Source organism: Leucoraja erinacea, chromosome 2 (genome assembly GCF_028641065.1).
Source record: "Leucoraja erinacea ecotype New England chromosome 2, Leri_hhj_1, whole genome shotgun sequence".
In the NCBI taxonomy this organism is placed as follows: Eukaryota; Metazoa; Chordata; class Chondrichthyes; order Rajiformes; family Rajidae; genus Leucoraja; species Leucoraja erinaceus.
Genome location: NC_073378.1, coordinates 103,635,213 through 103,662,951, shown reverse-complemented (window position 1 = coordinate 103,662,951; position 27,739 = coordinate 103,635,213). Strand labels below are relative to the sequence as shown.

At 42.0% G+C, this 27,739-nt stretch overlaps 1 protein-coding gene across 1 annotated transcript in view; it reads right to left on the bottom strand.

Moving 5' to 3' along the window:
• Window positions 1-346: 346 nt before the first annotated feature.
• Window positions 347-27,739, bottom strand: part of col28a1a (collagen, type XXVIII, alpha 1a) — a 130,818-nt gene continuing 103,425 nt past the window's right edge. Inside the window, exons 23-35 of the mRNA XM_055649902.1 lie at window positions 25,797-25,865; window positions 25,581-25,649; window positions 21,666-21,734; window positions 19,706-19,778; window positions 17,723-17,766; window positions 17,096-17,164; window positions 13,084-13,164; window positions 12,946-12,981; window positions 10,806-10,842; window positions 7,513-8,067; window positions 6,417-6,598; window positions 2,712-2,949; window positions 347-522 (exon numbers count right to left, since the gene is read on the bottom strand). Of these exons, the coding sequence (XP_055505877.1) occupies window positions 350-522; window positions 2,712-2,949; window positions 6,417-6,598; window positions 7,513-8,067; window positions 10,806-10,842; window positions 12,946-12,981; window positions 13,084-13,164; window positions 17,096-17,164; window positions 17,723-17,766; window positions 19,706-19,778; window positions 21,666-21,734; window positions 25,581-25,649; window positions 25,797-25,865 (1,695 nt within the window). The 3' untranslated portion in view covers window positions 347-349. The remainder of the gene's footprint in view (window positions 523-2,711; window positions 2,950-6,416; window positions 6,599-7,512; window positions 8,068-10,805; window positions 10,843-12,945; window positions 12,982-13,083; window positions 13,165-17,095; window positions 17,165-17,722; window positions 17,767-19,705; window positions 19,779-21,665; window positions 21,735-25,580; window positions 25,650-25,796; window positions 25,866-27,739) is intronic.

Below are 27,739 nucleotides of genomic sequence, written 5' to 3'. Positions count from 1 at the left end.
GACTGATTGTAGTAGGGGGAAGAAAGCTGGTGAAGTGGGGGTGAGACAAAGCCTGAAAAAACATTGAGTGTCTTATGCCAAATATAAAAAACTAAAAATGCAGTCAATGGGAGTATGGGAGTATGGAAAGTGAAGAGGGAGGGGGCATTCTTAAAAAAAGAAATGAAGAGGACAAAGAAGGATGCATGAAATAGCCCTACTGGTCAAGACTAAGAAAAATCCTAAATAACTTTACATACAACAAATTGTTGCTTTGCCAAGGCAGAAATGGCTTGCTGAGGAACGTGGCCAGATGCAGGTGCAATTTCTTGGCCATGATGTTAACGTGCCTATAAATGTGACTCACCTTTTAAAAGTGTAAGCATTTGTTTTGGCATTCATCTTGAGACTGAAAGCGGTTCTGATTCCCCCCACAACCTCCATACCAAAACTGTGCACATGAATTAGCTGCACTGTCATAGTACCACTTAATAACATAACTTCGGCATGATCCTTGATCAAGTGGTTCATCACAGTCTGGATCTGAAATCCAAACACATTTATCACAATGTTATACATTTAGTTTCTTAAAAAAAAAAAAATTGATCATGTGTTGTAATGTTCCCAGTCTACCTCTCCACAATCACACGCTCTGTATTCACCCAGTAGAGCGCCAGATGAAATTGAATGTTCTCCATATCTTCTCTGACTAAATCTGTGTTTACTCATTAGTGGTGGCAGGTAATTGTGCAGACTTGTTAAACGTCATTAAAAATGTTTGGCACAAGAAATACATTTATTGCATAGGAAAAAAAAACAATGTGCTGGAGGAACAGGTTCAATGGCATTTGTAGACAATATGTACAGTTGAGGGGAGAAAGCCGGAAAAGAGAAATGGGGGTGGTGGGACAAATCTTACCAAATGATCGGTGAATAAGGTGAGAGGATGTGATTAGCTACACCTCCTCTTTCAGTTTCCCCCTACCTCTGATGCACAAATTACCCATCACCCTAATCCCCCACCTCCCTTGTCCACGTTTGTCTGGAGGGTGGCTAATGTTGTGCTTCTATTGACCAAGGGGTGCAAGGAAACGCCTGGGAACTATAGACCAATGAAAGTAACAGGTAAGTAAGGTTGGTAAGTTATTGGAGATAAGATGTATTTTGACCGGCAGAGGCATGTTTGGGATAGTCAGCATAGTTTTGTACGTAGGAGATCGCGCCTCACAAATTTGATTCAATTTTTTGAAGGAGCAAACTAGAAGGTTGAGGAAGATACTAAAGCAGGTGATATCATAAACAGTAAAGATGGTTATCAAAAATTACAGTAAGATGTTGATCAGCTGGGCAATTGGGCTGACGAATGGCTAATGGAGTTCAATGCAGAGAAGTGTGAGGTGCTGCATTTTGGAAATTATTTAATATTTTATTTTACACGGTAGGTCATGTTTTACTAACGATCAAATTTTTTGAGGAGGTGACAAAGATTATCGATGAGGGTATGAGGGCTGTGGATGTTGTCTAAGATTTTGCTGAGGTATGTGATAAAAGCAAAATGAGAAGCACTGGGTTCACGGTGGCTTGGTCATGCGGTGGGTTCAGGAAAGGTTGGACACACTTGGATTGTTTTCTCTAGAATGTAGGAGGATAAGGGGAGACCTGGTAGAAGTATGTAAAATTATGAGAGGCATAGATAGGGTAGACATTCAGGGTAGACATTAGAGAAGACTTTTTCCCAGGGTGTAAATAACAAAGACTATAGCACACGGTAAGAGGGGCAACATATAAAGGAGATGTGCATGCCAAGTTTTTTTTGCCCAGAGGGTGATGAAATACACAGACAAGAATGGTGGTGGATGCTGATACATTAGTGATTTTGTTTAGAGGCTTTTAGATAGGCACATTGATATGTATAGAATGGAGAGATAGGAATCATATACAGGCAGATTAAATTAGTTTACCTTGGCCTCAAGTTCCAGAAGTTCACTTTATTTTTTATGTTGTAATCTTAGGTCAAATTCTCAAATACCTTCAAAGGGTGCTGTACACTATTCAATTTTTAATTTGTACTCTAACTACTCTGTTTAAATCTGAGAAACAATTTAATTTCTTTATTTGACGCTTATAGCTGGTGTGCCTGCAGTGTTAGCAACTCAAATGTTTGTTGCACTTTATCTTTTCGTTACTCATTGCTATTTCCAGCTGAGGCCTTATCTGTGCTCCTGGGCTTCTGTTCAAAACGTTGATCTTGGCTCTACTTAGGTTGCTCATCAATGCGTGAGAAAGGCAAAAATAGCCTAAGAACTTGTGACGATTTCTTCCCAAACTATATATCCAAGCAAAGAGAATTTCATAAACCTGTCACTAAAAGATCTATCAGAAACCAGGAATTCCACAGATTCATTCTAGCATTTGATGTATTCAGTTGAACAAATTGGTGTCATGCTGATGTGAAGGAGAGGCAATGGTAAAGCATAAGATTAGTCTAAACAGGGATCCTTGTCCAATTCTGCCAACCTAGTGGCAGGTTACACCTTAAAACTGGCTCCTTACTCAAAGTTTTGGGGGTACCCAAGGAGAGTAAAATCAAAAGGAAATCTTTGTTGAATATATTGTTGCATATTAAGCATACATTACAAAAGTTTATTTTTCAATGAATAATTGTATGATGTTTATCTCAATAAATATCAAATGCTTTATTAGCCACTTCATTGGAGTGCCATTTTATGTACCTTTGTAATTTTCCTCTATCAGCATTGCTGCTGGAGTTGGTAGAACGATATTATCTTTGAAAGGGTTTGACTTTCCCCATACATCTTGGTCAACAGGTGCAGGTCCTGCTTCAGGCCTTCCCATTGGTCCATTTTCTTGTGGTATTGGAAGGGGAAGTGATCCATTTTGCGTTACGGATACGTCTTCACTAACACCATTCGATTCTATTTTATTTGCGCTAATTCCTGGAGAACCACGCTATAATGAGAAAAAGGATGCATGAAATGATTTCACCAATTGAAGAGATTACAGTTACTCTAACATTATTTAAAAATAACTTTAAAACAACTGGATTTAGCGTTTGTGATTCTGGTAGCTGGATACAAAAAGGAATGGGAAAAACTACATGAAAGCCATTGAAAAATAATGATTTTCTCAAATAAACTGTTTTTAAAAGATTTTACAATTTCTTTCAAACTTTAATTTCCAAGGAACTGCAGATGGTGGAAAATCGAATGTAGACAAAATTGTTGGAGAAACTCAGCGGGAGAGGCAGCATCTATGGAGTGAAGGAAATATTTCTATGCTGCATCTATGCTGCTTCACCCGCTGAGTTTCTCCAGCATTTTTGTCTACTTTAATTTCCAATGTTTAGTGTCAATGGCATAAGAAACTGAAATTTTGGCACTTGTTACAATCATGGTGGAGGCATATTCCGTTTGGAAAATCGTACTGGCAACCCAGTCAAACGTTGTCAATAGGAAGACAAAATATGCTGGAGAAACCCAACGGGTGAGGCAGCATCTATGGAGAGAAGGAATTGGTGATGTTTCGGGTTGAGACCCTTCTTCAGACTAAACAACTTTCTTAAATAGTTGTCCCGAACTATTGCCAGGCTTCAGCACGATGGAGGCTGTTGCATTCATGCAGATGATACACCGGCGTTCCACAGGGCTGTATGCTGAGCCCCCTCCTCTACTCCCTCTTCACCTATGACTGCACACCTGTACATGGTACTAACACCATCATCAAGTATGCAGATGATACAACGGTGATTGGCCTCATCAGCAACAACGATGAGCTGGCCTACAGGGAGAAGGTACAGCACTTAGCAGCATGGTGCGCTGACAACAACCTGGCCCTTAACTCCAAGAAGACCAAGGAGCTCATTGTAGACTTCAGGAAGTCCAGAGGCGGCACGCACACCCCCATCCACATTAACGGGACGGAGGTGGAACGTGTTTCTAGCTTCAGGTTCCTGGGAGTCAACATCTCTGATGACCTCTCTTGGACCCACAATACCTCTACTCTGATCAAGAAGGCTCATCAGCGTCTCTTCTTCCTGAGGAGACTGAAGAAGGTCCATCTGTCTCCTCAGATCCTGGTGAACTTCTACCGCTGCACCATCAAGAGCATCCTTACCAACTGCATCACAGTATGGTATGGCAACTGCTCTGTCTCCGACCGGAAGGCATTGCAGAGGGTGGTGAAAATTGCCCAACACATCACCGGTTCCTCGCTCCCCTCCATTGAGTCTGTCCAAAGCAAGCGCTGTCTGCGGAGGGCGCTCAGCATCGCCAAGGACTGCTCTCACCCCAACCATGGACTGTTTACCCTCCTACCATCCGGGAGCGCTACAGGTGCCGAACCAGCAGGTCGAGGAACAGCTTCTTTCCGGCGGCTGTCACTCTACTCAACAACGTACCTCGGTGACTGCCAATCACCACATCCCCTCCCGGACACTTATTATTATTTATTCAAATCGTTTGCTATGTCGCTCTTCCAGGGAGATGCTAAATGCATTTCGTTGTCTCTGTACTGTACACTGACAATGACAATTAAAATTGAATCTGAATCTGAATCTGATTAGATCATTCATCAGGAGACTGGCAGTGCTTTTCAAGTAGACAAAAAGGGCAGCACGGTGGCTCAGCGGTAGAGTTGCTGCCTGACAGCACTTACAGTGCCAAAGACCCGGGTTCGATCTATCGATACTGTCCAAACTACAGATACTGTCTATAGGAGTTTGTACATTCAAACCGTGACCACGTGGGTTTTCTCCAAGACCTTCAGTTTCCTCCCATACTCTAAAGACGTGCAGGTTTGTAGGTTAATTGGCTTGGTATCATTGTAAATTGTCCCTAGTGTGTGTAGGACAGTGTGTTAGTGTACGGGGGATTGCTGGACGGCGCGGACTCAGTGGGCCAAAGGTCCTGTTTCCACGCTGTATCTCTAAAATGTTTTTAAAAAACAAAAAAAGATGCCAATACACATTTCGGTCCTTGCTCTTGGTGTCTGTGGTGGATCGCCAAACTATATGCTGCTTGATCCGGTTAAGGGCCTGACTGCCTAATTCTATGACCAGGACCCCCACCGATTTTCTGGGACCTTTTGTTTCAGAGACTTTCTGGATTGTCCTCTTTGCAGGACTAACAGAGGGGACTTGGGAGTGTGAGATATCGGCCCGGCAAAGACGGCTGCAGAAGTCAGCTATGAGAACGGATCTGCCGTCTCTGGCCGGGCCGGAGTTCCAGACCACCAGCTGCAGGGGACAAATGTGACCTGCCGATCAGTGCGTGAGAACGAGATCAGCCGTTTCACCTGGCATAGGCACCACATTTTCGGGTGACTTCTAGGTGGGGATTTTGTCCAGATTATAGCGGGGGCCAGACCACCTGTTGCCTGAAAATCAGTGGTGGACCTGAAATACATTTTATTTTTTTTTAAACTTTAATGGTCTTTTGGTAATATTAAATATTCCAAAAATGTGAAATCTAGTTTACAACTTTTTAGAGGTAGCCGTACCGTCACAAAAAAGCAACAGAGATTGTGATCTGTCTCCAGCAACACATGAGGGAACAATTGCAGTCAGGGAAGCTGAGGACAAGATAGGATAAAGGTTTTCTGGGCCGCGTTCCCACTGCACCCGTCTCTTATGGAAACCAACTTGGATTACATTGCTTGCCGTGCTACAGTACTCTCTGGCAGAAGAATTAGTGCTGGGCACAGCAGGCCCAGTTGACAAACTTTCATCACTCAGCTGTTCAGCCTGCAGGCTTCATTTTGTAGTTGTGTCAAGATAATGCAATTAGGCCTGACTGATACATTGCATATAACTTACTTGCATGCGTCAATCTTCAGGAAGTCTGGGGTAATCATACGGCTAAGTCCCTGCACTGGTCTTCAATATCTATTTCACCTGTTTTCTACCATGTTGCACATTGGGTAAGAGGGTGGAGAATTCATAAACTTAATGGTCTGGCAGTCTAGTGGTTAGGAGACCAGCAGACGTGGGCCTGCATCATTAAGGCAGAGACATGTTTGAATCCCACCAGGGCAGCTGGGGGATTTATATTCAAGGAATAAACAAATCTGGAATTTAAAATAAATCTATTCTCTGTAATTCAAATTCATCTGCTTCACTATTGTCCTGCAGGGAGGGAAAACAAACACTGTTATGGTGACTCCAGCCCCACAAGTGCAGTTGACTTTAACTATTTGCTCAGGTCCAGACAACTAGCAAAGGACTATAAGTGCTGATATTCCTGGGACCTCGACATCTCATGAACAAATAAATTAAAACACTATTTTCTTCCTCAAAACTTTGAACGCTGAATGTTTTCAGTAATTTCGGCTTTTACCTCAGATTTCCAGTACTTGTATTGCTTGAAGAATCAACAATGTATAGAGTAAGCTACTAAATGCTTAAAATGTTTCCAACACACCTCCTTAGTTTGTATGCCCTCCTTATGTACATTGTCGGTGTGCACAATGTCACGGTCTGGTGCGCGGTGAACTGGATTGATGGCAGGTGACACACCAGGGGGTAATATGGAGCTTGGAATGACACTGAACAGTGAATCATTCTCAGGTTCACAGATCTTGGAGAACAGGTTACTTTCAAGTGCTGAAATAGTTTAAAAAAAATCTTTACAAAACATACAACAACCCTTAGCATCAAATCTCTTAAAAACTGCGATGTGAAGTATATATCATCACGTTTAATCCCAAACAATGACAACAAAGTTCTGGGACGTTTTAAAAAAATATATTTTGAAAGCTTTGGGAGATTTTATTTCAATCAAGCTTTTATTGCATTTGTTTCCACCCACTCTCTTGGCTGGAGGCAGTTTAGGTGGGAGAGTTGTTATTGGACCTTTGACAAGATCTTGTGAAATCTGCTGGGAGGAAGTGTGAGAGTTCCGCCTGGCCTAACTCCCCCACTAGCTTTCCCTCCACTATTGGAAATCTTTGGCCTTCAGTCAGTCTTAGTAAGGCTTGCCGACTAGGTTACCATGGCAACCTCATGTCTTCTTTATCACTCTTAAACACATTGCTTCCAGATGCGCACATTTGGATAGCTTTAGCTACCTGCTTGACCATAAAAATAGTTGCTCCTGTTTGCACCCTATAATGATGGACCAACACTTGGCCTCATTAAGTGGTGAGGGTGCATTCTATTAGCAGGGGATGGGTTAGGAATGAAACCTAAACGGCCTGTAATCTCATAAATTAGGTGCCTGACTATTGCCCAAAGCTGGGCAATGACATCAGTTTGACCAAGCTCAGCAGAAGGGAATGATTGCGAAAAGCCAGACATGTGGCTGGGAACAGTGTCAATAATCCGGTAGGTGGACTGGTAGAGGAGGAATAGCATCTAAGTAACTGGAAAATCATGCTTACTAAACTGGCACACCATATAAAGCCAAGGAAAACTGGCTGAGTAATGCCCTTGTCTCACTTAGGAAACCCGAACGGAAACCTCTGGAGACCTATAAATCAAAATACAGTATTTACAAATTTCATTCATTTCATACTTACTTGGAAGAGTCCTAAAGTCATCAATCAGATAAACATGTGTCTCATCAGGATCAGATGCAATCAGGTTCATTTCCTTCTTGAAATTAGAGTAGAAAAGATCAGTTACATTGGCTATCCCAATCACAAACACCTCAGTGTTTACAGAATGGGCTTCTGTCACTGCCATCTCCAGATTAGTCGGATCTCTTGTGTCCGTTTGTCCATCAGTAATTACTATTGCCACCTTGCGTGCATCTTTTCTAGCTAACTTGAAAACTTGATTTGCCACCTTTATGGCTGTTCCAGTGTAGGTGCCTTCTCCTAAGTATTGCATGTCCTGAATTGATGTTTTGGCTTCCTCCGGAGATATACGCTGCCATAAGTCAATGATTATGTCAGCTTTAAGGCTGTAAAGTATTGCACCAACTCGGGCAGCTTCATTGCTACCACTAACCCGTTCTATCAGACTACTGACAAACACTTTAATGATTTCAAAATGTTCCGGGCCAACACTTTCAGAACTGTCCATTACAAATACCAGTTCCAGAGGTTTTTCTTTGCATTTCCGTCCACACCCTGAAATAAATAATTAAATGTCACTTTTTTTTAATGTAAATTGAAAAACATACGAAATGCCACTAACAATTAGCTGCAAAGGAAGGGGTAATGGCATTTTTCCAAAGGGTGAGTTTTTTCAGGAGATGGGATCACCTTGTTGGTACACCAACTATCATAACATTAGAATCCTGAAATTTCTTACTTTACTGATGACATTAGCGAATGAACACTAATATTTTTCTTTAATTCGTCATCAATCATCAATTTGCTTTTGTGCAGTGCCCAAAATTTTGCATTTTGTTCAGAAAAATGAATAAACGGATAGGTGCCAAAACAGTTTTGTCAAAGAGGTGGGTATTATCCTTGGAGACACAAGAGACTGCAGATGCACGAATCTTGAGCAAAGAACAAACTGCTGGCGGAACTCAACAGGCAGCATCTGTGGAGGGAAATGGACAGATAATGTTTCTGGTCGGGAACTTTCTTCAAGTGGTAGTAGTACAGCAGTGGAGTGGTTGGGTCACATTTCCACCTCAATGCCAAAGCTAATGTGGGGACTCACCTACTATCCCAGGGAGGACCTGGTTTTTCCTTCACTAACAATGCTGAAGAAAGCAGTGGCACCTTTTGCCAAGCTTCTGCGGGCTGCTAAATACTCCCCTGGACTTTGAATGGAATGCAACAGGTCAGTGAAATCTGCCACACCAGCAAAAGCCAAGCAGTCCCCTTTCAAATGAATAGCTTTCCAATTATTGCCAAAATATATTTATTTACATGTCCCGGATGACAGCTTTGGCAGCTGGTGAGTCTGGGGAGACTGTGACTATGTGGCCATCACTGCAGTTCTGGGTGCCCAGCAGGCTGTCTGTGTGGTGCTCAAAAATATGGCTATGTATTTGTCATTGTGAAACCCTAAATTGACCCTGAAATTATCCATATATAATGCAAGGTAATTGTAGGCTGAACAGTGTTTGATGAAGGGTCTCGACCCAAAACGTCACCCAATCCTTCTCTCCAGAGATGCTGCCTGTCCCACTGAGTTACACCGGCATTTTGTGTATCTTCGGTTTAAACCAGATTCTGCAGTTCCTTCTTACACAGTTGACTCTGAACATCTAGTGTGGGGATGATGTATTAAAAATACATGGAAACTGGAAAGTATCCTGGGTTTTGGGAAGTAGTAGTGGACTATTCTGCAAAGCTCAATGTAAATATTTAATTGTGTGTGCAGAACAGGGGTCGGCAACCTTATTCTGCATAGGGGCCGGACACATGTCTGTGAGCGGATGGCAGGCCACATCTATCACGTGTACACATGATCCCGCCCCGGATGGCAGGCCACATCTATCACGTGTACACCTGATCCCGCCCCGGATGGCAGGCATCAAATCACGTGTTCACATGATCCCGCCCCTTCGAGGACGCCACCCGGAGCACTGGCTCCTAGGTAAGGGCAGAGATACTAGAGGAGCTCACGAACATGGCGTAACTATGAACCATTGCCTTGGCTCTGTCCTGAAGGCGGTAGCTCAAATACTCACACTCACTCGTCCCTGGCCTATTGCGCAGTATGCGATACAGCCAGAGCTTGGCGCTGCTTGGCAGCTTGGCAGTTTAAAATGATGGATTATTTGTATTCTGAGACAAAGTGCCCCTCGTGGAGTTAAGCAATCTAGCAATATGGTGCAATTCTGTGCAGGTCAAAAGCGAGCTGAATGGCTGGCTTGACATTTTCATGCTAATAATGGCACACAGTTTCCACAATGCTGCTACTCGGCTGCTTGGCGTGGCTCTGCCATTACGGCCGCCAGCGCAGGCATCCTTGCGTCACCGTGCCTGGGCGCCGCGATCTCGGGCCAGGAGGTACTAGAGATGACGGAAGTCTGCGGGCCGGATAAATACGGGAAAAAAAAATACACCTGCAAGCTGGATGATTTCGGGTTACGGGCTGGATTCGGCCCGGGGGCCGTTGGTTGTCGACCCCTGGCGGCGAAGGTTATTTGTAGGATTCTAGCAATATTACTCAGGATTTCAATGTCATCATTGTAAATAAACACATATATCCTCCAAGAGTGTCAGCTGAATAAGAATATTCTAATATTATAGATCAAATTCATTCCTGCACCATTTTCTATACCATCTAAATAAATCTAATAATAACACACATTTGTTCAATCAAATGGCGGTGGTTTGTGTTAGCCATGTTTCAATGTAGTTCAGACATGATGGAAAAGTTGGGATGCTTGAATAATGGTTTTATGTGTTTGTCCCCCAAATACTGTAATAATATGTAAGAAGCAATTACAGATGTTGGTTTACACCAAAGATACTCAAAATGCTGGAATAACTAGAATTCCAGGAGTAACTGGAGTCTGATGAAGGTTCTTGACCTGAATTATCACCTATTCCTTTTCTCCAGAGATGCTGCCTGACCCGCTAAGTTACTCCTGCATTTTGTGTCTATTGTTACTATAACAATGTGCCTGCCTTAAATGTCAAGACTACAGCAGTGCCAATTCTGTAGTATAAGTGACATAATCCTCTCAGGGAAATCATTCAAAAAAAGTATACTTTTCAATGGTTTAGAGGGTCCACCTCTGGCAAATGTAACACAACTGAATGCTTTAATCAGTCTCTTCTGAACACACAGCCTCCAGCATTCTGTGTCTAACCTTTGTATACAAGATCAATTTAAGTAGAAAATGAGCAGAGAAGTAACCTTGAGGGGTTGGGTTGATCTATACTTTTGAACTTACCACAGATCATTCTAATCAACTTGATTACTTCCTCTCTCTAAAGAAGATAGGAAAATAAAAATCACTTTTACATTTTAATACCTTGACGCCACAGAATCAATCTTCTAAACAAGATGCAATTAGCTTACCCTGCAGCCCATCATAAGCCACCTTTATGGCTTTGCACAAACTTTATGCACAATCTGTACTGACCCACCAAGAAACGCTGCTTAACACAGACATTAATGGTAATATATTTTGAGTAGGAGACATTACAGATATCAAGATCATTAGGTTCAAAACTTCAGTTTGTGAGACATATCCCACTGATAGTATTCACCCACACTATGCTTAAAAAGTAAAGGGGGAGACCTTCATCTATCATTGTTAGCTGATTTAAATTTTAGTCTCAAGGGTGAAAAGGTGTTTCAATTGAAAATTCTGAGGCAAATCAAGAATTCTGAGGAACTTCAATCGCCCCAACTTTAGATGGACCGCGGGACAAAAAGGAAGAAAGAAGATAAGACTTTATTGCCTTCCATCACAGTGAGGAATGTGGATGAGCCATAAGGGAGAACCAGTGGATGTGTTATAGCTGGGCTTTCAGAAGGCTTTCGACAAGGTCCCACATAAGAGATTAGTATACAAACTTGAAGCACATGGTATTGGGGGTTCAGTATTGATGTGGATAGAGAACTGGCTGGCAGACAGGAAGCAAAGAGTAGGAGTAAATGGGCCCTTTTCACAATGGCAGGCAGTGACTAGTGGGGTACCGCAAGGCTCAGTGCTGGGACCCCAGCTATTTACGATATATATTAATGATTTGGACGAGGGAATTGAATGCAACATCTCCAAATTTGCGGATGACACGAAGCTGGGGGGCTGTGTTGGCTGTGAGGAGGATGCTAGGAGGCTGCAAGGTGACTTGGATAGGCTGGGTGAGCGGGCAAATGCATGGCAGATGCAGTATAATGTGGATAAATGTGAGGTTATCCACTTTGGTGGTAAAAACAGGAAAGTAGACTATTATCTGAATGGTGTCCAATTAGGAAAGGGGGAGATGCATCGAGACCTGGGTGTCATGGTACACCAGTCATTAAATGTAGGCATGCAGGTGCAGCAGGCAGTGAAGAAAGCGAATGGTATGTTAGCATTCATAGCAAAAGGATTTGAGTATAGGAGGTTCTATTGCAGTTATACAGGGTCTTGGTGAGACCACACCTGGAGTAATGCGTACAGTTTTGGTCTCTTAATCTGAGGAAGGACATTCTTGCCATAGAGGGAGTACAGAGAAGGTTCACCAGCCTGATTCCTGGGATGTCAGGACTTTCATATGAAGAAAGACTGGATAGACTCGGTTTGTACTCGCTAGAATTTAGAAACTTACAAAATTCTTAAGGGGTTGGACAGGCTAGATGCAGAAAGATTATTCCCGATGTTGGGGAAGTCCAGAACAAGAGGTCACAGTTTAAGGATAAGGGGGAAATCTTTTAGGACCGAGATGAGGAAAACATTTTTCCCACAGAGAGTGGTTAATCTCTGGAATTCTCTGCCACAGAAGGTAATTGAGGCCAGTTCATTGGCTATATTTAAGCGGGAGTTAGATGTGGCCCTTGTGGCTAAAGGGATCAGGGGGTATGGAGAGAAGGCAGGTGCAGGATACTGAGTTGGATGATCAGCCATGATCATATTGAATGGCGGTGCAGGCTCGAAGGGCCGAATGGCCTACTCCTGCAACTATTTTCTATGTTTCTATGTGATGAATGTTTATGTTAATTTTTAATGTGGTTGTGAGTTTTGTTGCTTTTTAGGTATGATTGTATAGCAAATCAAATTCCTCGTACGATTTGCATACTTTTGCTCAACATTCAGAGAATACCCTTACAAATAATCTTTTGTGAATGTAATACAAATGGGAGGAAGTTCTAGGGAGTTGACTGGATTTTGATGCAAATCCTGAAGGTATAAATGGCTAAAAAAAAAGGGCAATTATGCCTATTCTCTGGCATAGCAGCCAAGGTTCTGCTTAATCCATAAATTGGGAAATCCTGTGGAAATTAAGGAGCTTGTTGGCATAGTGAAACAACTAATCTTCTCTGTTTCGAACTCTGTATGGTGCTCCTTAAATGAGAGTGAGTAAAATACATGCTTTGAAACTTACTGTGAAACCAGGTTCACCCTTCTCTCCTTTTGTTCCCTGCAGATTCAGAAAATACACAACATAATTTATAGTTTATTCTAAACAATTTCTCAAAAAATCAAACTTAAATCCCATATTATCTTGAAATTGGTATCTTACTGAGCTGCCATCAATGCCAGGAATTCCTTCATCACCTTTGTTTCCTTTACTCCCTCTTTCGCCTGTATATCCTCGATTTCCCTATAAGAAGCAAGTATTAAAATCAAATACATCTGAACCAAAATTCAATTAAAAATGTTTGATTAATTCAGTGTATAAACATATACAAATGTATTTTTCTAAATGTTGTATATTTCTAGCTTTTTCTATTTTATTTCAGTTTTCCCACATTTTGTTTTTCATGATTTCTATAAACATGGTAATAATATCTTTAAATAATCCAAGCTAGTCATGGAGGCTTAATGGCCAGTTCTCATGGTGCGACCTGATGCAAGATGTCACCAGAGTGAAGTGGTCGTGGTCCAGCAAGAGTTCCGCACGATATAGCGGGAGGTAGATAAAGAGTTCCCACGGTACTCTGCAATTCTGTCATTTTTGCGAGTGACTTGTCCGTCTCCCGATCTTTCCCGTTAATCATGAATGAACATCGTGGACTGTAGTGTAGTTAATCACGTGGCACAAATGATGTTACTTTGTTGTCACACACTATATTGGTTTTTTTCACCCGAGCTCTTTAATGAGCTGAAGAATAATCTGTGTTTTTTTAGACAAATGTTGTTTGGTGTGATGCACCTTCTCTCAATATGTGCAAGAAGTCGTCTTTTTATTTTGTCAAATATGAATAAAGACTGTGTCTCACATTGACCGTGATGATTGTGTTATTTTATGATCTACTGAGAGGTGAAACTTTCAGTCTGAAGAAGGCTCTCGACCCGAAACGCCACCCGTTCCTTCTCTCCAGAGATGCTGCCTGTCCCGCTGAGTTGCTCCAAGCAACTGGTGTCTATCTTCAAAGGACTGACCACCGGGCTGGTTGTCGGGGCTGGCGTGTTGCGTTTCACAGACCGAACTTGGGACGGGACTGGAGTTGGGAGGGAAAGGTGGGGGAGTCGAGGGAGAGGAGGGGGAGACAGATGGGGGTGTCTTCATTTAGTGGCGGTGGGTGTCTGTCACTGAAACAGGCAGGTGAGATTTCACATTCACCTTGTGTGTGCCTCTCTCTCTCTCTCTCCCTCCCTCCCTCTCACACAGGCATGAATGGATGAACTCCGCGGGCCAGGCAGCATTTACGGAGGGAAATGGACAGGCGACCCATTCTTCAGGCTGCCTTATGTCTCTCTCCCCCCCCCTCCCCCCAACTCCCACCCACACACACGAATGCTGGAGAAACTCAGCGGGTGCAGCGGGGCCGAAACGTTGTCTATTTCCTTCGTTCCATAGATGCTGCTGCACCCGCTGAGTTTCTCCAGCATTCGCGCGTGGGGGTGGGAGTTGATTCGAGAAGGTGGGAGGTCATGTTGCAGTTGTATAAGACATTGGTGAGACCACATTTGGAGTATTGTGTTCAGTTCTGGGCATCATGTTATAGGAAAGATGTTGTTAAGCTGAAAGGGTACAGAGAAGATTTACGAGGGTGTTGCCAGGACTAGAGGGTCTGAGGTACAGGGAGAGGTTGAGTAGGTTGGGACACTATTCCATGGAACGTGGAGGATGATGGATGATTTTATAGAGGTGTATAAAATCATGAGAGGAATAGATTGGGTGGCTGCACAGTGTCTATTGTGCAGAGTAGGTGAATAGAGGACCAGATGACATAGGTTTAAGGTGACGGGGATAAATGTTAATAGGAATCTGAGGGATAACTTTACATACAAAGGATAACTTTACATACAAAGACCAAGTGCAGGCAGGTGGGATAAGTGTAGTTGGGATATGTTGGCTGGTGTGGGCAAGTTGGGCCAAAGGACCTGTTTCCACACTATATCACTATGACTCTTTGACTATGACTCAAGCATGGTTGGTGACCAAGTGCTGTGTTTGGGAAAGGAAGAGCACTCCACCAACTTCAGGAAACATTTATCCCACATGGGTGTAGGTTTGACATAGATAATTTGGCAAATGAAGTGGATATCAAGAGTTGGGTTTGGGAAATGAGGCAGTTTGTAGTGCAAGGGCATTAACTATACACAAACCTACAGAACTGAGTGGATCAACCACCAATAAGTGAAGAAGTCAAATTTTGAGTTTGAAGTGTAAAAGATATACTTCTTCTAGATGCGCTGGGACGCATCCTCAGTGATGTGATCTGGGGGTCATTGGGTGTTTCGGGTCTCACAACATCAGACGCCCTCGCCCAGGTGACCCAGCCAGAGTTGATCAGGCCCCGACTTGCGTCCCAGCAGCAACCGCCCATGGATCAGCCATCTTAATAACTACTCTGCAGGGGTTGGGAGAATCTAGTGCATGGAGGGACTGGGCTCTGTGGGGTGAGTCCTGGTCGGGCTCATCCTGCATCTCACCAGGTTCAAGGCCTGTGCGCTGCACCTCTTTCTCCTTCTCTGAGCATTTCATTCTCGCCTGATGGATTTCTAGGCCATGGTTGTTCATTAGGCCTTTCCGTAGCTTTATCGGGTGTCATTCTCACGAAAGAGACAGACTGGGGAGCTAACCCAGCCTTAAATTATATGCGCTGGATTAGGTTAATCATGTAAATTGATAATCCTAAAGATCCTGCAGTGCAATCATATCACTGAAACAATATGGCAGCATTCATCACTGAAATTGCTAGAAAATAATCTGGATCAGTGGATGAAATCATTTGGATTAGGGGAACAATGCAATTGTTTTAAGTATATCACAGTGAAATGGAATGCTGTGTTATCACACATATTCTTACAATTGTGCTAACTTTATGCTTAACGTAAAACCATCAGTTTATTTAATGCAACCCTTTTTATATCTATCAACAAAATAGATAGTAGCTTCTTAAATCCCTTCATAATGAAATATATCTTAACATTCAAATACATTTATTCTATGCTCTGACCTACCTTTGAGATCCCAGTTGACATTAGCTAAGTGTTGCTTTGGAACTCCAAAGCGAATGGGAATGATGTAAAAGAATCATAGAATGATGCAGCAGACACTTGGCAACCTTGTGATACAGCACTTCAGTTCCGTCTGTCCCATGCCTTGTGCTGTAAATTATTTCCATGCAAGTGTTTAATCTATTAAATGTTGTAAGTTACTCAATTAGCTCCCATTGCTCTTTTAGGCAGTGTTTTGGGGATCATTATTTGGGTGGAATTGTGTGGTGCTGATGGAGCTCAGATGGTTTTGAGTGCAAGGGATTAGGATCTAAGATGTCAGTGATCCAAAGCTTAACCAATTGCCTAACCAATGTTTGAGCTGCAATGGAGAGAATACCTATGTACGCAGCTTCATTAAAATAATTGAATGAGTTCTCTGTCCGCTGAGAATATTGATCATCCAATATTCTTATTCTCTATGAAACACGAAGAGGGCTTAGATTTGAAGCATATTTAAATTGCCCCTGAACCAAATAGTGCAATGCAGAAAATGTGGCATCCATCTGTGCACAGTCAGCCATCATGCACAAAATGTAATTAATGGTCAGACGTTCATTTTAAATAGCAATTGTTAAGGAAGATAGCCAGGTCATCAAGTCAACCTAACTACTTTTCTGTGTAGAAGTGGTATGCAGTTATTTACATCCATACATCTATCTAGGAAAGGAGACAATTGATCCTTTCATCCTAAAGACATCACCAGTGTCCTTCAGAGTGGATCACGTATTTAAGGTTACTGGAGATGGAGCTTAATGCGAGTCTGAAAAAGGGTCTTGACTCAAAACTTCATCTGCCCATTTACCTCCAAAGATGCTCCCTGACCTGCCTGGTTCTTCCAGCACTTTGTTGTTTGTTTAGGATGTCTTTTTCCTTATTCTTTATTCTGATACAGGCATTATGTAGTTTAATAATCTACAGAATAAGAATAGGGCAACGTACCTTGCTATTTAAGATATATTAAGATACATTGAAATAAATCTTGAAGCAACATATAATAAGTGGCTCAAATGGCAATATGGTTTCGGATAAGCAAGTTAACATTTTGATTAAAAATATTGAAAATGGCAAACATTTCTATTTACTTTCTGTCCTGATATACCTTCCCCTGCTGGGCCTCTGGGCCCCATCAAACCTGGGGATCCTGGGGTTCCCTGGAGGAGAAAAAATAATGTATAAATGCTCACATTAATAGATGCTCACATTTATGTTTCTAAGTAAAATATAGAGATTTATACATTTAATTGATATTGATTAATATGGGAGAAATAAACATGGTTGATGTCTCTACAAATCTGCTGCCTGGTTGCTGTGGTAAAGTGATTCACATGTAAAATGCTAGCACTTTCTGGAAACGCACAGATCATGACGTCAAGCAGAGTGAAATCTTGATCTGATGTCAGCCTTTACAACCCTGGAGTTCAATGCTTCAACTAACACTATGTTTTAGATTTCCTCAGCAGTAGGAGGGACTCCCACCCGCATCTGCAATCCCCACCTTCCATCGTGCACCATTGATATTCAACGACTTGCAGGATGTTCACTGGTTACTTTTTACACGTTGTGGCAATGCTTGTTCAATTATTCACTTTTAAATGTTGAAAAACTTTGACTTGGAATATCTTGATAGAGCAGTTGGTTTTACAAAAAGAGAATGGGGAAGAAGATGAGGAGCAACCAGTCAGATGGAAGCTGGACCATTACAGAGCTACCGGGAGCTGCTGTTGAGTGAAGTCTATGTTTTTGAAGTCTATGTCTATGAAGTTTGGGGATGGAAGAGCTTGTTAAAATCTGTCAATTAGCCAGCATTATTCCTAAATCAGGACAGGGACCAATTTCTTTGGCATTATCACTACAGTCATGAACTTTAATGTATCAAGACTCTTCCAATCGGGCATTGGAAATATCAATCAGATTATTGTCCATAAACTTAGGTTTTGGTTTATGTTTATTATTGCCACATCTACTGAACTACAGTGAAAAACTTCATTTAGCATGCTATCCAAACATCAAACCAAAGGTTTTCACTGTAGCTCATGACAATAATAAATTTAAACCAAAACCTAGGTGATCTCCTCTGTGTTACAGTGGACTGTAATCTGGAAGATATTGCAAATATTTCCAATGTCTGATAGAAATAGCTGATGCATTAAAGATCATAGCTGTTGTGCCCTTGACAATATCTGATCAATACTTGGCCTAACCTGAGTTTGCAGTTGTGCTGGCATGTTAGCCTTCCCAACGGGTCAGGTGGCCAGAAATCTTCCTGACAGGCTATGGACTGGGAACGTGGCCGGAGGCCTTTATTGGAGCGCCACAGTCTCGATGCCACCTGGATCGCCACGTAGAAGCAGTGAAGCCTCGTGACGATGGGGCCTCAGCATTGGTGAAGCCTCGCGGCGGCGGCAATATCTCTCAGTTCGACGATCGATGAGAGCATGGAGGACCACGGTGAGGGAGGGGGAAGAACAGTGGAGGAACCGGTGTGAGGGGGACCGCCATGAGAGAAGTGGGGGTGGAACAATGGACAATGGGGGGGGGGGGGGGGGGGGGGGGGGGGGGGGGGGGGGGGGGGGGGGGGGGGGGGGGTGGGGGGTGGTGGGGGGTGGGGGGGGGGGGTGGGGGGGTAGGGAGGGGGGGGGGGGGGGGGGGGGGGGGGGAGGGGGGGGGGGGGATGAGGGGGGGGTGCGGGGGCAAAAAGGGGGAGCCTGCGTCCTTTGTAACTTTGTCAGTGCTGTAAGTGGTCGCTATTTGTATACATTGAGTATGCAAGTAAAGAATTTCACGGTGCCTAGTCACATGTGACAATAAAGTATTCCTATTCCTATTGTTGAATGAATTTTACATTTCTTGCCAGTATGTTAATCAAGCAAATGGACTACAAAACTGGAGATGTTAATTCCAAAACAGAAACAGAAAATGATCAGCAGTAAGTCCAATTGTGAGGGAGCAACACAGTCAATAGATCAAGCATTTGTGATCAAAACTGGAAAACGAGAAATTAAGAATGTTTTAATTTACTGAGAAGGAAAGGCTGCTGAGACCAAAGGGAATGTCTTTGAAGGGACTAAAAAAGCGAATAGCTTGGTTTCCCCAAGGTACAGTCTGCGGTTGATTATAGGTATGTCAAAAAGATATACCACAATCAGAAGGGATGTTACTCCCTCAATGGCCATCTGGTATGTGGGAAGGAGAAGGGCCATGAAGGAGCAAAGTAAACTATTTGTTTCTGATTATTCTTTTCCGAAAATAATTATGCTATTGATATACACAAATACAATACTCCCTTCACCAGCAGTCCCATCTATTATTATCATGATTTCAGGTTCCTACATTGCTCTTTAATCTATATAGATAAGGGAGAGTGTTTCATTTTCCTTGTTGCCAAAGACATTCAAAGTTGATTTTCAATAAGCACTCATAATATTTCAAAAAATCATGTCAGTAATTATGTTATTAAGTGCAGACCTTCACAATCAAGAAGAGGTTTGCAGAAATTGGATTTTTCAAGTAGCAACCCTAAATGGTTTCAAACATGATTTATTCCAGGTTAAATCTTTTTGTGATCATATTTTGGTAAGTCTGACGGAGCATTTCCAATATGCACCACACTAAACATTAGTTTAGGAAACCTATACATGACCGACCGTAACAACCATTTGGGTATGCCAATACTATTTATTGGTTATCAATACTAACCTTTTGACCAGGGTATCCTATTCCTGAATTTCCAACTGGGCCAAGTGGTCCCGGATGGCCAATATCACCCTGAAAAGTATATTAATTTTATTTTATATTATTTTCTGACAACATAGAATAAGGCCATTCAGCCCAATGAGTTTCCGCCAGCTTTCAGAGGATTGACATCAATGCCATTCCCTAGTTCTTTTCCTGCACACACACCCATTAACACTGCCCTAATTTATACACACTCGAAGCAATTTACAGTAAACAATTAATATTCCAACAACTCTACATTTGGAATGAGGTTGATTACAACAGTATCCAAGGGGCATCCATGCAGAAACAGGGGGAAAGTACAAATGCCACAGAGACAGCCTATATTTTTATTTTTTCTCCTTAACAAGGAACTTTCATTATATATTCACCATTTATATAGTAATACGTTAGTCTTATTTTCACATTAAACCACCCATTTGACCCAGGCAGTTCCGCCTTGTGCTGTGTCAGGAATGGAATACAGACACTCATCATTCTCACACAGAAAATCGTATAGTCAGGGAAGGGTGATCACAGAGGTGATCAGAGGAATATGCCTTTAGTAATTTGGGGTATCTTCTGTCCTCATTCAATATACAAAATAGACACAATTCACTCAGCTGCTATCTGACATCTCACAATTTCCATATCCATTTATATTAGTGTACCTAGTGAAGATCTGCTTTAAAAAAAGAACAAAAATAATTTAAAAGAAAATGGAACTAAATTGCAAAATGTTTTGATTATGAAAGGCAAGGCCGATCTTTCGAAGCTCAGGTAATTTTTATTTTCCCTTAGATTATGAACAGTGAAGCCATTCATAGAACAAATGTTCTAGTAGTATAAGAATTAAAGACACAAGAAATTTCAGATGTTGAAATCTTGAGTGAGAAACCAAGTGCTGCAGGTCCGGCAGCATCTGTGGATGGAAATGGACAGGTGAGCAGATGCAGTAAAAAACAGAGACGGTGAGAATAAGGATTGATATTTTAAGTCAGGATCCTTCTTCACTGGTGAGGATGGGGGAGAAAGCTGGAGAGGAAAGGTGATGTGGGGGCAAAGCCTGGCAAATGATAGGTGGAGAGTGTTGAGGAGGGTATGAGGAAGAGAGAGGAGTTGATTGGCAGATGGGTGGACTAAGAGACAAAGGCTAAATGTGAAAAGGAGACAAAGGGCTTCAAATAAGAAGAGGAGGTGAACTAAGGATTTGGAAAGAGAGTGGTCTTGACAGAAAGCAGAACAAATTTTGGATGGGAAGATATGATTAGTGGTGGGTTCATGTTGAAGGTGGTGGAAATGTCAGAGAATGATGTGCAGAGGCTGGTGGGGGTGTAACATGAGGACCAGGGAATCTCTTAATGTGTTCCTTCTTGGGCAAGGGTGAACAAGAGCCGAACACAGGCGGGACACAGGGCTCCATCCATAACAGCAGAGAGGAAGCCTTACTTACTGACTAAAGAGGACATCTGGAGTGGAAAGCCTCATCTTGGGAGCAGATGCAGTAGAAACAGAGAAACTGATAAGGATTGATACCCTTTTCAAGAGCCAGGGTGGGAGAAGGTGCAGACAAGACAGCTGTGAGTAGCTATATAAGAACTAGTTCTGTACCCCAAGTCTGACTGACTTCTCAGTCCTCCTGCCGTTCTGATCTCCCTGGCATCTGACTCGTAGACTGTTGCTGTGGAGTTCACTGTAACCTCAAGAAATAGTACCTGTCTTCTGATAAGGCAATTCATATCCTTCCAGGCCACAGTGTGTTCAACAATTTTAGATTATAACCATTGCTCCAAGTTTTTTTTAAATTTCAAACATCAACTGGTAGCAAAGGTTATAATTTACCCCTTCTTCAGACCCATCCATGGCTCCTTATTTTATTCGGGACATCAAATTTCACACGTTAATTTCTGAACTTGAAAAGTGCAAATGCAGATTTACCTTTTGTCCAGGAAATCCTTTGCCATCATCTCCTGGGTCACCACGTGGACCGTGAGGGCCTGTGACACCCTAAAATAAAATGGAATAAATATTCTTGTACTCATAGAAAAGCAAGTAGTAATGAAGGAACTGAATGATTACATGACTATTGACTTCTCCAATATCAGGTAGTCCTTGCTTTCTCCCTCCATCCCCTCCCCTTCCCAGCTCTCCCACTACTGAACATAAAGAAACAGGTACCAATGACATAGGTAAAAAAAAGGGAAGAGGTCCTGAAAGGAGGATTTAGGGAGTGGGAGGAGAGTTAAGGAAAAGGACCAAAAAGGTAACAATCTCAGGATTATTGCCTGTGCCACGCGACAGTGAGAGTAGGAATGGAGCGAGGTGGAGGATAAATGCGTGGCTGAAAGACTGGTGCAGAGGGCAGGGATTCAAGTTTCTGGATCATTGGGACTTCTTTTGGGGAAGTGGGACCTGTACAGAAAGGATGGTTTGCACTTGAACCCGAGGGGGACCAATATCCTGGCGGGGAAATTTGCAAAGGCTACTGGGGAGACTTTAAACTAGAATGGTTGGGGCGAGGGACTCAAATAGAGAAAGCTAGTAGACAGAATGGGAGGCAGGAAGCAGAAAAGGGAAGCACTCGGACACAAGAGGAGAAAGAAAAAAAAGGAAATAAACAGAGAATAAGAGGCGGGGGGTTTCTTAAATGTGCATATTTTAATGCTAGGAGCATTGTAAGAAAGGTGGATGAGCTTAGAGTCTGGACAGACACCTGGAAGTATGATGTTGTGGCGATCAGTGAAACATGGTTGCAGGAGGGCTGTGATTGGAAACTAAATATTCCAGGATTTCATTGCTTCAGGTGTGATAGAATTGGAGGGGCAAGAGGTGGAGGTGTTGCATTGCTAGTCAGGGAGGATATTACTGCAGGGCTTTGGCAGGATAGATTGGAGGGCTCATCTAGGGAGGCTATTTGGGTGGAATTGAGAAGTGGGAAAGGTGTAGCAACACTTATAGGGGTGTATTATAGACCGCCAAATGGGGATCGAGAATTAGAAGAGAAAATATGTAGGGAGATAACAGATATTAGTAGTAATCACAACGTAGTGATTGTGGGAGATTTCAACTTTCCACACATAGACTGGGAAACACATTCTGTAAATGGGCTGGATGGTTTGGAGTTTGTAAAATGTGTGCAGGATAGTTTTTTGCAGCAATACATAGAGGTACCTACTAGAGGAGGGGCAGTGCTGGACCTCCTGTTAGGAAATGAGACGGGACAGGTGACGGAGGTATGCGTTGGGGAGCACTTCGGGTCCAGTGATCACAATACCATTAGTTTCAATATAATTATGGAGAGGGTCAGAACTGGACCTAGGGTTGAGATTTTTAATTGGAGAAAGGCTAACTTTGATGAGATGCAAAATGATTTAAAAGGAGTGAACTGGGACATTTTGTTTTATGGGAAGGATGTAGAAGAGAAATGGAGGACATTTAAAGGGGACATTTTAAGAGTACAGAATCTTTATGTTCCTGTTCGGTTGAAAGGAAACAGTAAAAAATGGAAAGAGCCCTGGTTTTCAAGGGAAATTGGACATCTTGTTCAGAAAAAGAGGGAGATCTACAATAATTATAGGCAGCATGAAGTAAATAAGGTGCTTGAGGAGTATAAGGAATGTAAAAAGAATCTTAAGAAATAAATTAGAAAAGCTAAAAGAAGATGAGGTTGCTTTGGCAAGTAAGGTGAAAGTAAATCCAAAGGGTTTCTACAGCTATATTAATAGCAAAAGGATAACGAGGGATAAAATTGGTCCATTGGAGAGACAGAGTGGACAGCTATCTGCAGAGCCAAAATAGATGGGGGAGATATTGAACAATGTCTTTTCTTCGATATTCACCAAGGAGAAGGATATTGAATTATGTGAGGTAAGGGAAACTAGTAGAGTAGCTATGGATACTATGAGTTTCAAAGTAAAAGAAGTACTGACACTTTTGAAAAATATAAAAGTGGATAAGTCTCCAGGTCCTGACAGGATATTCCCTAGCACATTGAGGGAAGTTAGTGTAGAAATAGCCGGGGCTATGACAGAAATATTTCAAATGTCATTAGAAATGGGAATAGTCCCCGAGGATTGGCGTACTGCACATGTTGTTCAATTGTTTAAAAAGGGTTCTAAGAGTAAACCTAGCAATTATAGACCTGTTAGTTTGACTTCAGTGGTGGGCAAATTAATGGAAAAGATACATAGAGATAATATATATAAGCATCTGGATAAACAGGGTCTGATTAGGAACAGTCAGCATGGATTTGTGCCTGGAAGGTCATGTTTGACTAATCTTCTTGAATTTTTTGAAGAGGTTACTAGGGAAATTGACAAGGGTAAAGCAGTGGATGTTGTCTATATGGACTTTAGTAAGGCCTTTGACAAGGTTCCTCATGGAAGGTTGGTTAAGAAGGTTCAACTGTTGGGTATAAATGCAGGAGTAGCAAGACGGATTCAACAGTGGCTGAATGGGAGAAGCCAGAGGGTAATGGTGGATGGTTGTTTGTCGGGTTGGAGGCAGGTGACTAGTGGGGTGCCTCAGGGATCTGTGTTGGGTCCACTGTTGTTTGGCATGTACATCAATGATCTGGATGAAGGTGTGGTAAGTTGGATTAGTAAGTATACAGATGATACCAAGATAGGGGGTGTTATGGATAATGAAGAGGATTTTCAAAGTCTACAGAGTGATTTAGGCCATTTGGAAGAATGGGCTGAAAGATGGCAGATGGAGTTTAATGCTGATAAATGTGAGGTGCTACACCTTGGCAGGACAAATCAAAATAGGACGTACATGGTAAATGGTAGGGAATTGAAGAATACAGTTGAACAGAGGGATCTGGGAATAACCGTGCACTGTTCCTTGAAGGTGGAATCTCATATAGATTGGGTGGTAAAGAAAGCTTTTGGTATGCTAGCCTTTATAAATCAGAGCATTGAGTATAGAAGCTGGGATGTAATGTTAAAATTGTACAAGGCATTGGTGAGACCAAATCTGGAGTATGGTGTACAATTTTGGTTGCCCAATTATAGGAAGGATGTCAACAAAATAGAGAGAGTACAGAGGAGATTTACTGGAATGTTGCCTGGGTTTCAACAACTAAGTTACAGAGAAAGGTTGAATAAGTTAGGTCTTTATTCTCTGGAGCGCAGAAGGTTAAGGGGTGACTTGATAGAGGTCTTTAAAATGATGAGAGGGATAGACAGAGTTGATGTGGACCAGCTTTTCCCTTTGAGAATAGGGAAGATTCAAACAAGAGGACATGACTTCAGAATTAAGGGACAGAAGTTTAGGGGTAACATGAGGGGGAACTTCTTTACTCAGAGAGTGGTAGCGGTTTGGAATGAGCTTCCAGTGGTAGTGGTGGAGGCAGGTTCGTTGGTATCATTTAAAAATAAATTGGATAGGCATATGGATGAGAAGGGAATGGAGGGTTATGGTATGAGTGCAGGCAGGTGGGACTAAGGGAAAAAAGTTGTTTGGCACGGACTTGTAGGGCCGAGATGGCCTGCTTCCGTGCTGTAATTGTTATATGGTTATATGGTTATATGGTTTATTGACTCTGTATGCACATATATTTTTGAACGTGGCCTATACTATGAGTACACCCAGATACTGTTGCATCATAATTCAATCATTACAAATACCTGAACCATACCAGATCTGAAAAGTGTTGCAGTTAATGGCATTTCGCCGTTAAATAAATGGGGGCTTTCATGGAGACATCATAACTTGCTATCCAGAGAACTGAAATAATGAGAGTTCCTCTGCAGTTCCATAATAGGGATTCTTCAGTATGTATGTTACACATATTGCATGTAGGCAACTAATCTGCAAAAGTCAAAGTACTGCAGTAAAGCTGTTGCTTGCCTGTGGACCTGGATAACCCTCTCCTTTAGGCCCAGCTGGTCCGGGGAATCCAGGATCTCCATGACGACCCTACAAGAGCAACAACAATCAGCAGGGTTGAAATTCATCTCAATTTTAAAATGTATAATCACAGATGATGTTGAAAGTAAAAATTTTAATTAAATATCAAGCATAACTAATCCTCAGGCCTATCAATTTTGTGGCTGCATTCATTACCTTAGGTCCTGTTAGTCCAACTCCTGGATCACCAATCGAACCTTGTGGCCCTGGTAGCCCTCGGTCCCCCTAGAACAAAATCAGGTTAGATTTTCAATTATTTTTAAAGGAAGCAGTTGTAAAAATGCACAATTCTCCAGTTACCACAATAGGCAGATATTATAATTACTGCAGGTAACACTAAAATCCTTAAACAACAAAACACCTGACTGTTAGGTATAGAAACCATTCTTGATTTTCTGAAGTGTCATCTCCATTCTATAAAACACAATATTCTCATACCTCAAATATTTTTACTTCGCAAAATTTGTTTGCCCACAAATTAATTTTAAATTAGCAGTTGTTATTTTAAACAGATTTTGTTTGGTACTGCCAATCATCTTTTTGCTGACCATTTTTTGCAGTATTTGATCGCACTAGCAGGAAAAACTTTATGCACTGTTGCACATATGCAATTGGTAAATGATTTGTCTAGCCAGCTGCTGTATGCTTGCCCTCTGAAACAATGGCGAGGACAAAAGGAATACAGAGTGAATGATTCAAGAAATCGCCAAAGCTTTATTTTCTTTCACGGAATCAGTACTGTGATACACAACGCTGTGACAGCAAAATAAAACAGGCATTTAAGCCAAGGCCCAGGGAAAAACCTGCCTTCATATGTCTACTTTATTACCCTCAGCATGTTTCACAGCAAATGCATTACTTTGTAGTTGCACAAGATGGCAAATTCAAGCACTGATAAAGATTCTTAGCACAAACTAAGTTGATACCTTTGCTCACCATTGAAGATTTCTATTATATCAGAAATACCACCTTCAAACAATGCATTTGGCTTCTTGGCTGGATGTCAAGAATTTTGGGCAGTTTTAAAAAGAAAACAAGGGCGATGACTGATACTGATCTCTCAGCCAACACATCATAAAACTGGCCTTTCATTCCTTTACTTATTGTATTAAATTGGAACCTTTATTTGCTTACATATCAAAATTAAAGAGTTTCCTGAAGTAATTATCATGTTTATGTCAAGATCAATGTGGAAGTGGTAATATAGCTCAAGACATAAATTTAGAATTTAATTCACAGAGCCAACATGAATAGTTCTTACAATCTTTTGAATTTGCATTGGGATAACTCCAATCTTCGCACAAGATTTTAATTTGGAAGAGCGCAGACCAACTACATACAGTAACTCCCTGATGACTTTGAAAATTTATATTTATTGAAAAAAATATATTGAAATGGAACTCTGAGCACAATCTGGATGCAAAGTTAAAAATGTGTTGGGTCATACAGAGTTGAAATCACAAAATACTTTTCCTGCACAAAAGGTAATGGAAGTCTGGAAACCAATTTCCACAAGACTGTGGGTACTGAGCCAATTAACATTTACAGGCTGGATCAACAGATGATATGAGAAAAAGAAAAAAACAAAGACTACCGAGTGGATTGGAAATCAACCATGAATTTACTAAACGCTGGAATAGACTGAATGGCCTGAATGTTCCATAGCTATTTCTGTGCTTGTATGTGCCCATGGATTCATATCAAAGCATCTCTGTTATTAAGTTAAGGGTGGAAATGCAGGCAAAAGGGTATCTACAAACTCCTGGCTGAGAACCTCAGTCTGCTGGTGTTACTTTAGGACTGGAAGATTCAAGGGCCTGTCCCACTTACGGGACTTTTTCGGTGACTGCCGGCACCTGTCATAGGTTGCCGAAAATTTTCAACAAGTTGAAAATTCAGCAGCGACCAGAAAGTCGCTACGACTCTTTGGTCGCGGGTGAGATCCGCAACACCCAGGGTGTCACCTGTACGGCCATGAGTAGTCTCCAAAGAGTCGTAGTGTCTTTCTAGTCGCCACTGAATTTTCAACATGTTGAACATTTTCAGCGACCTATGACGGCTGCCGGCAGTCGCTGAAAAAGCTGCATAAGTAGGACAGG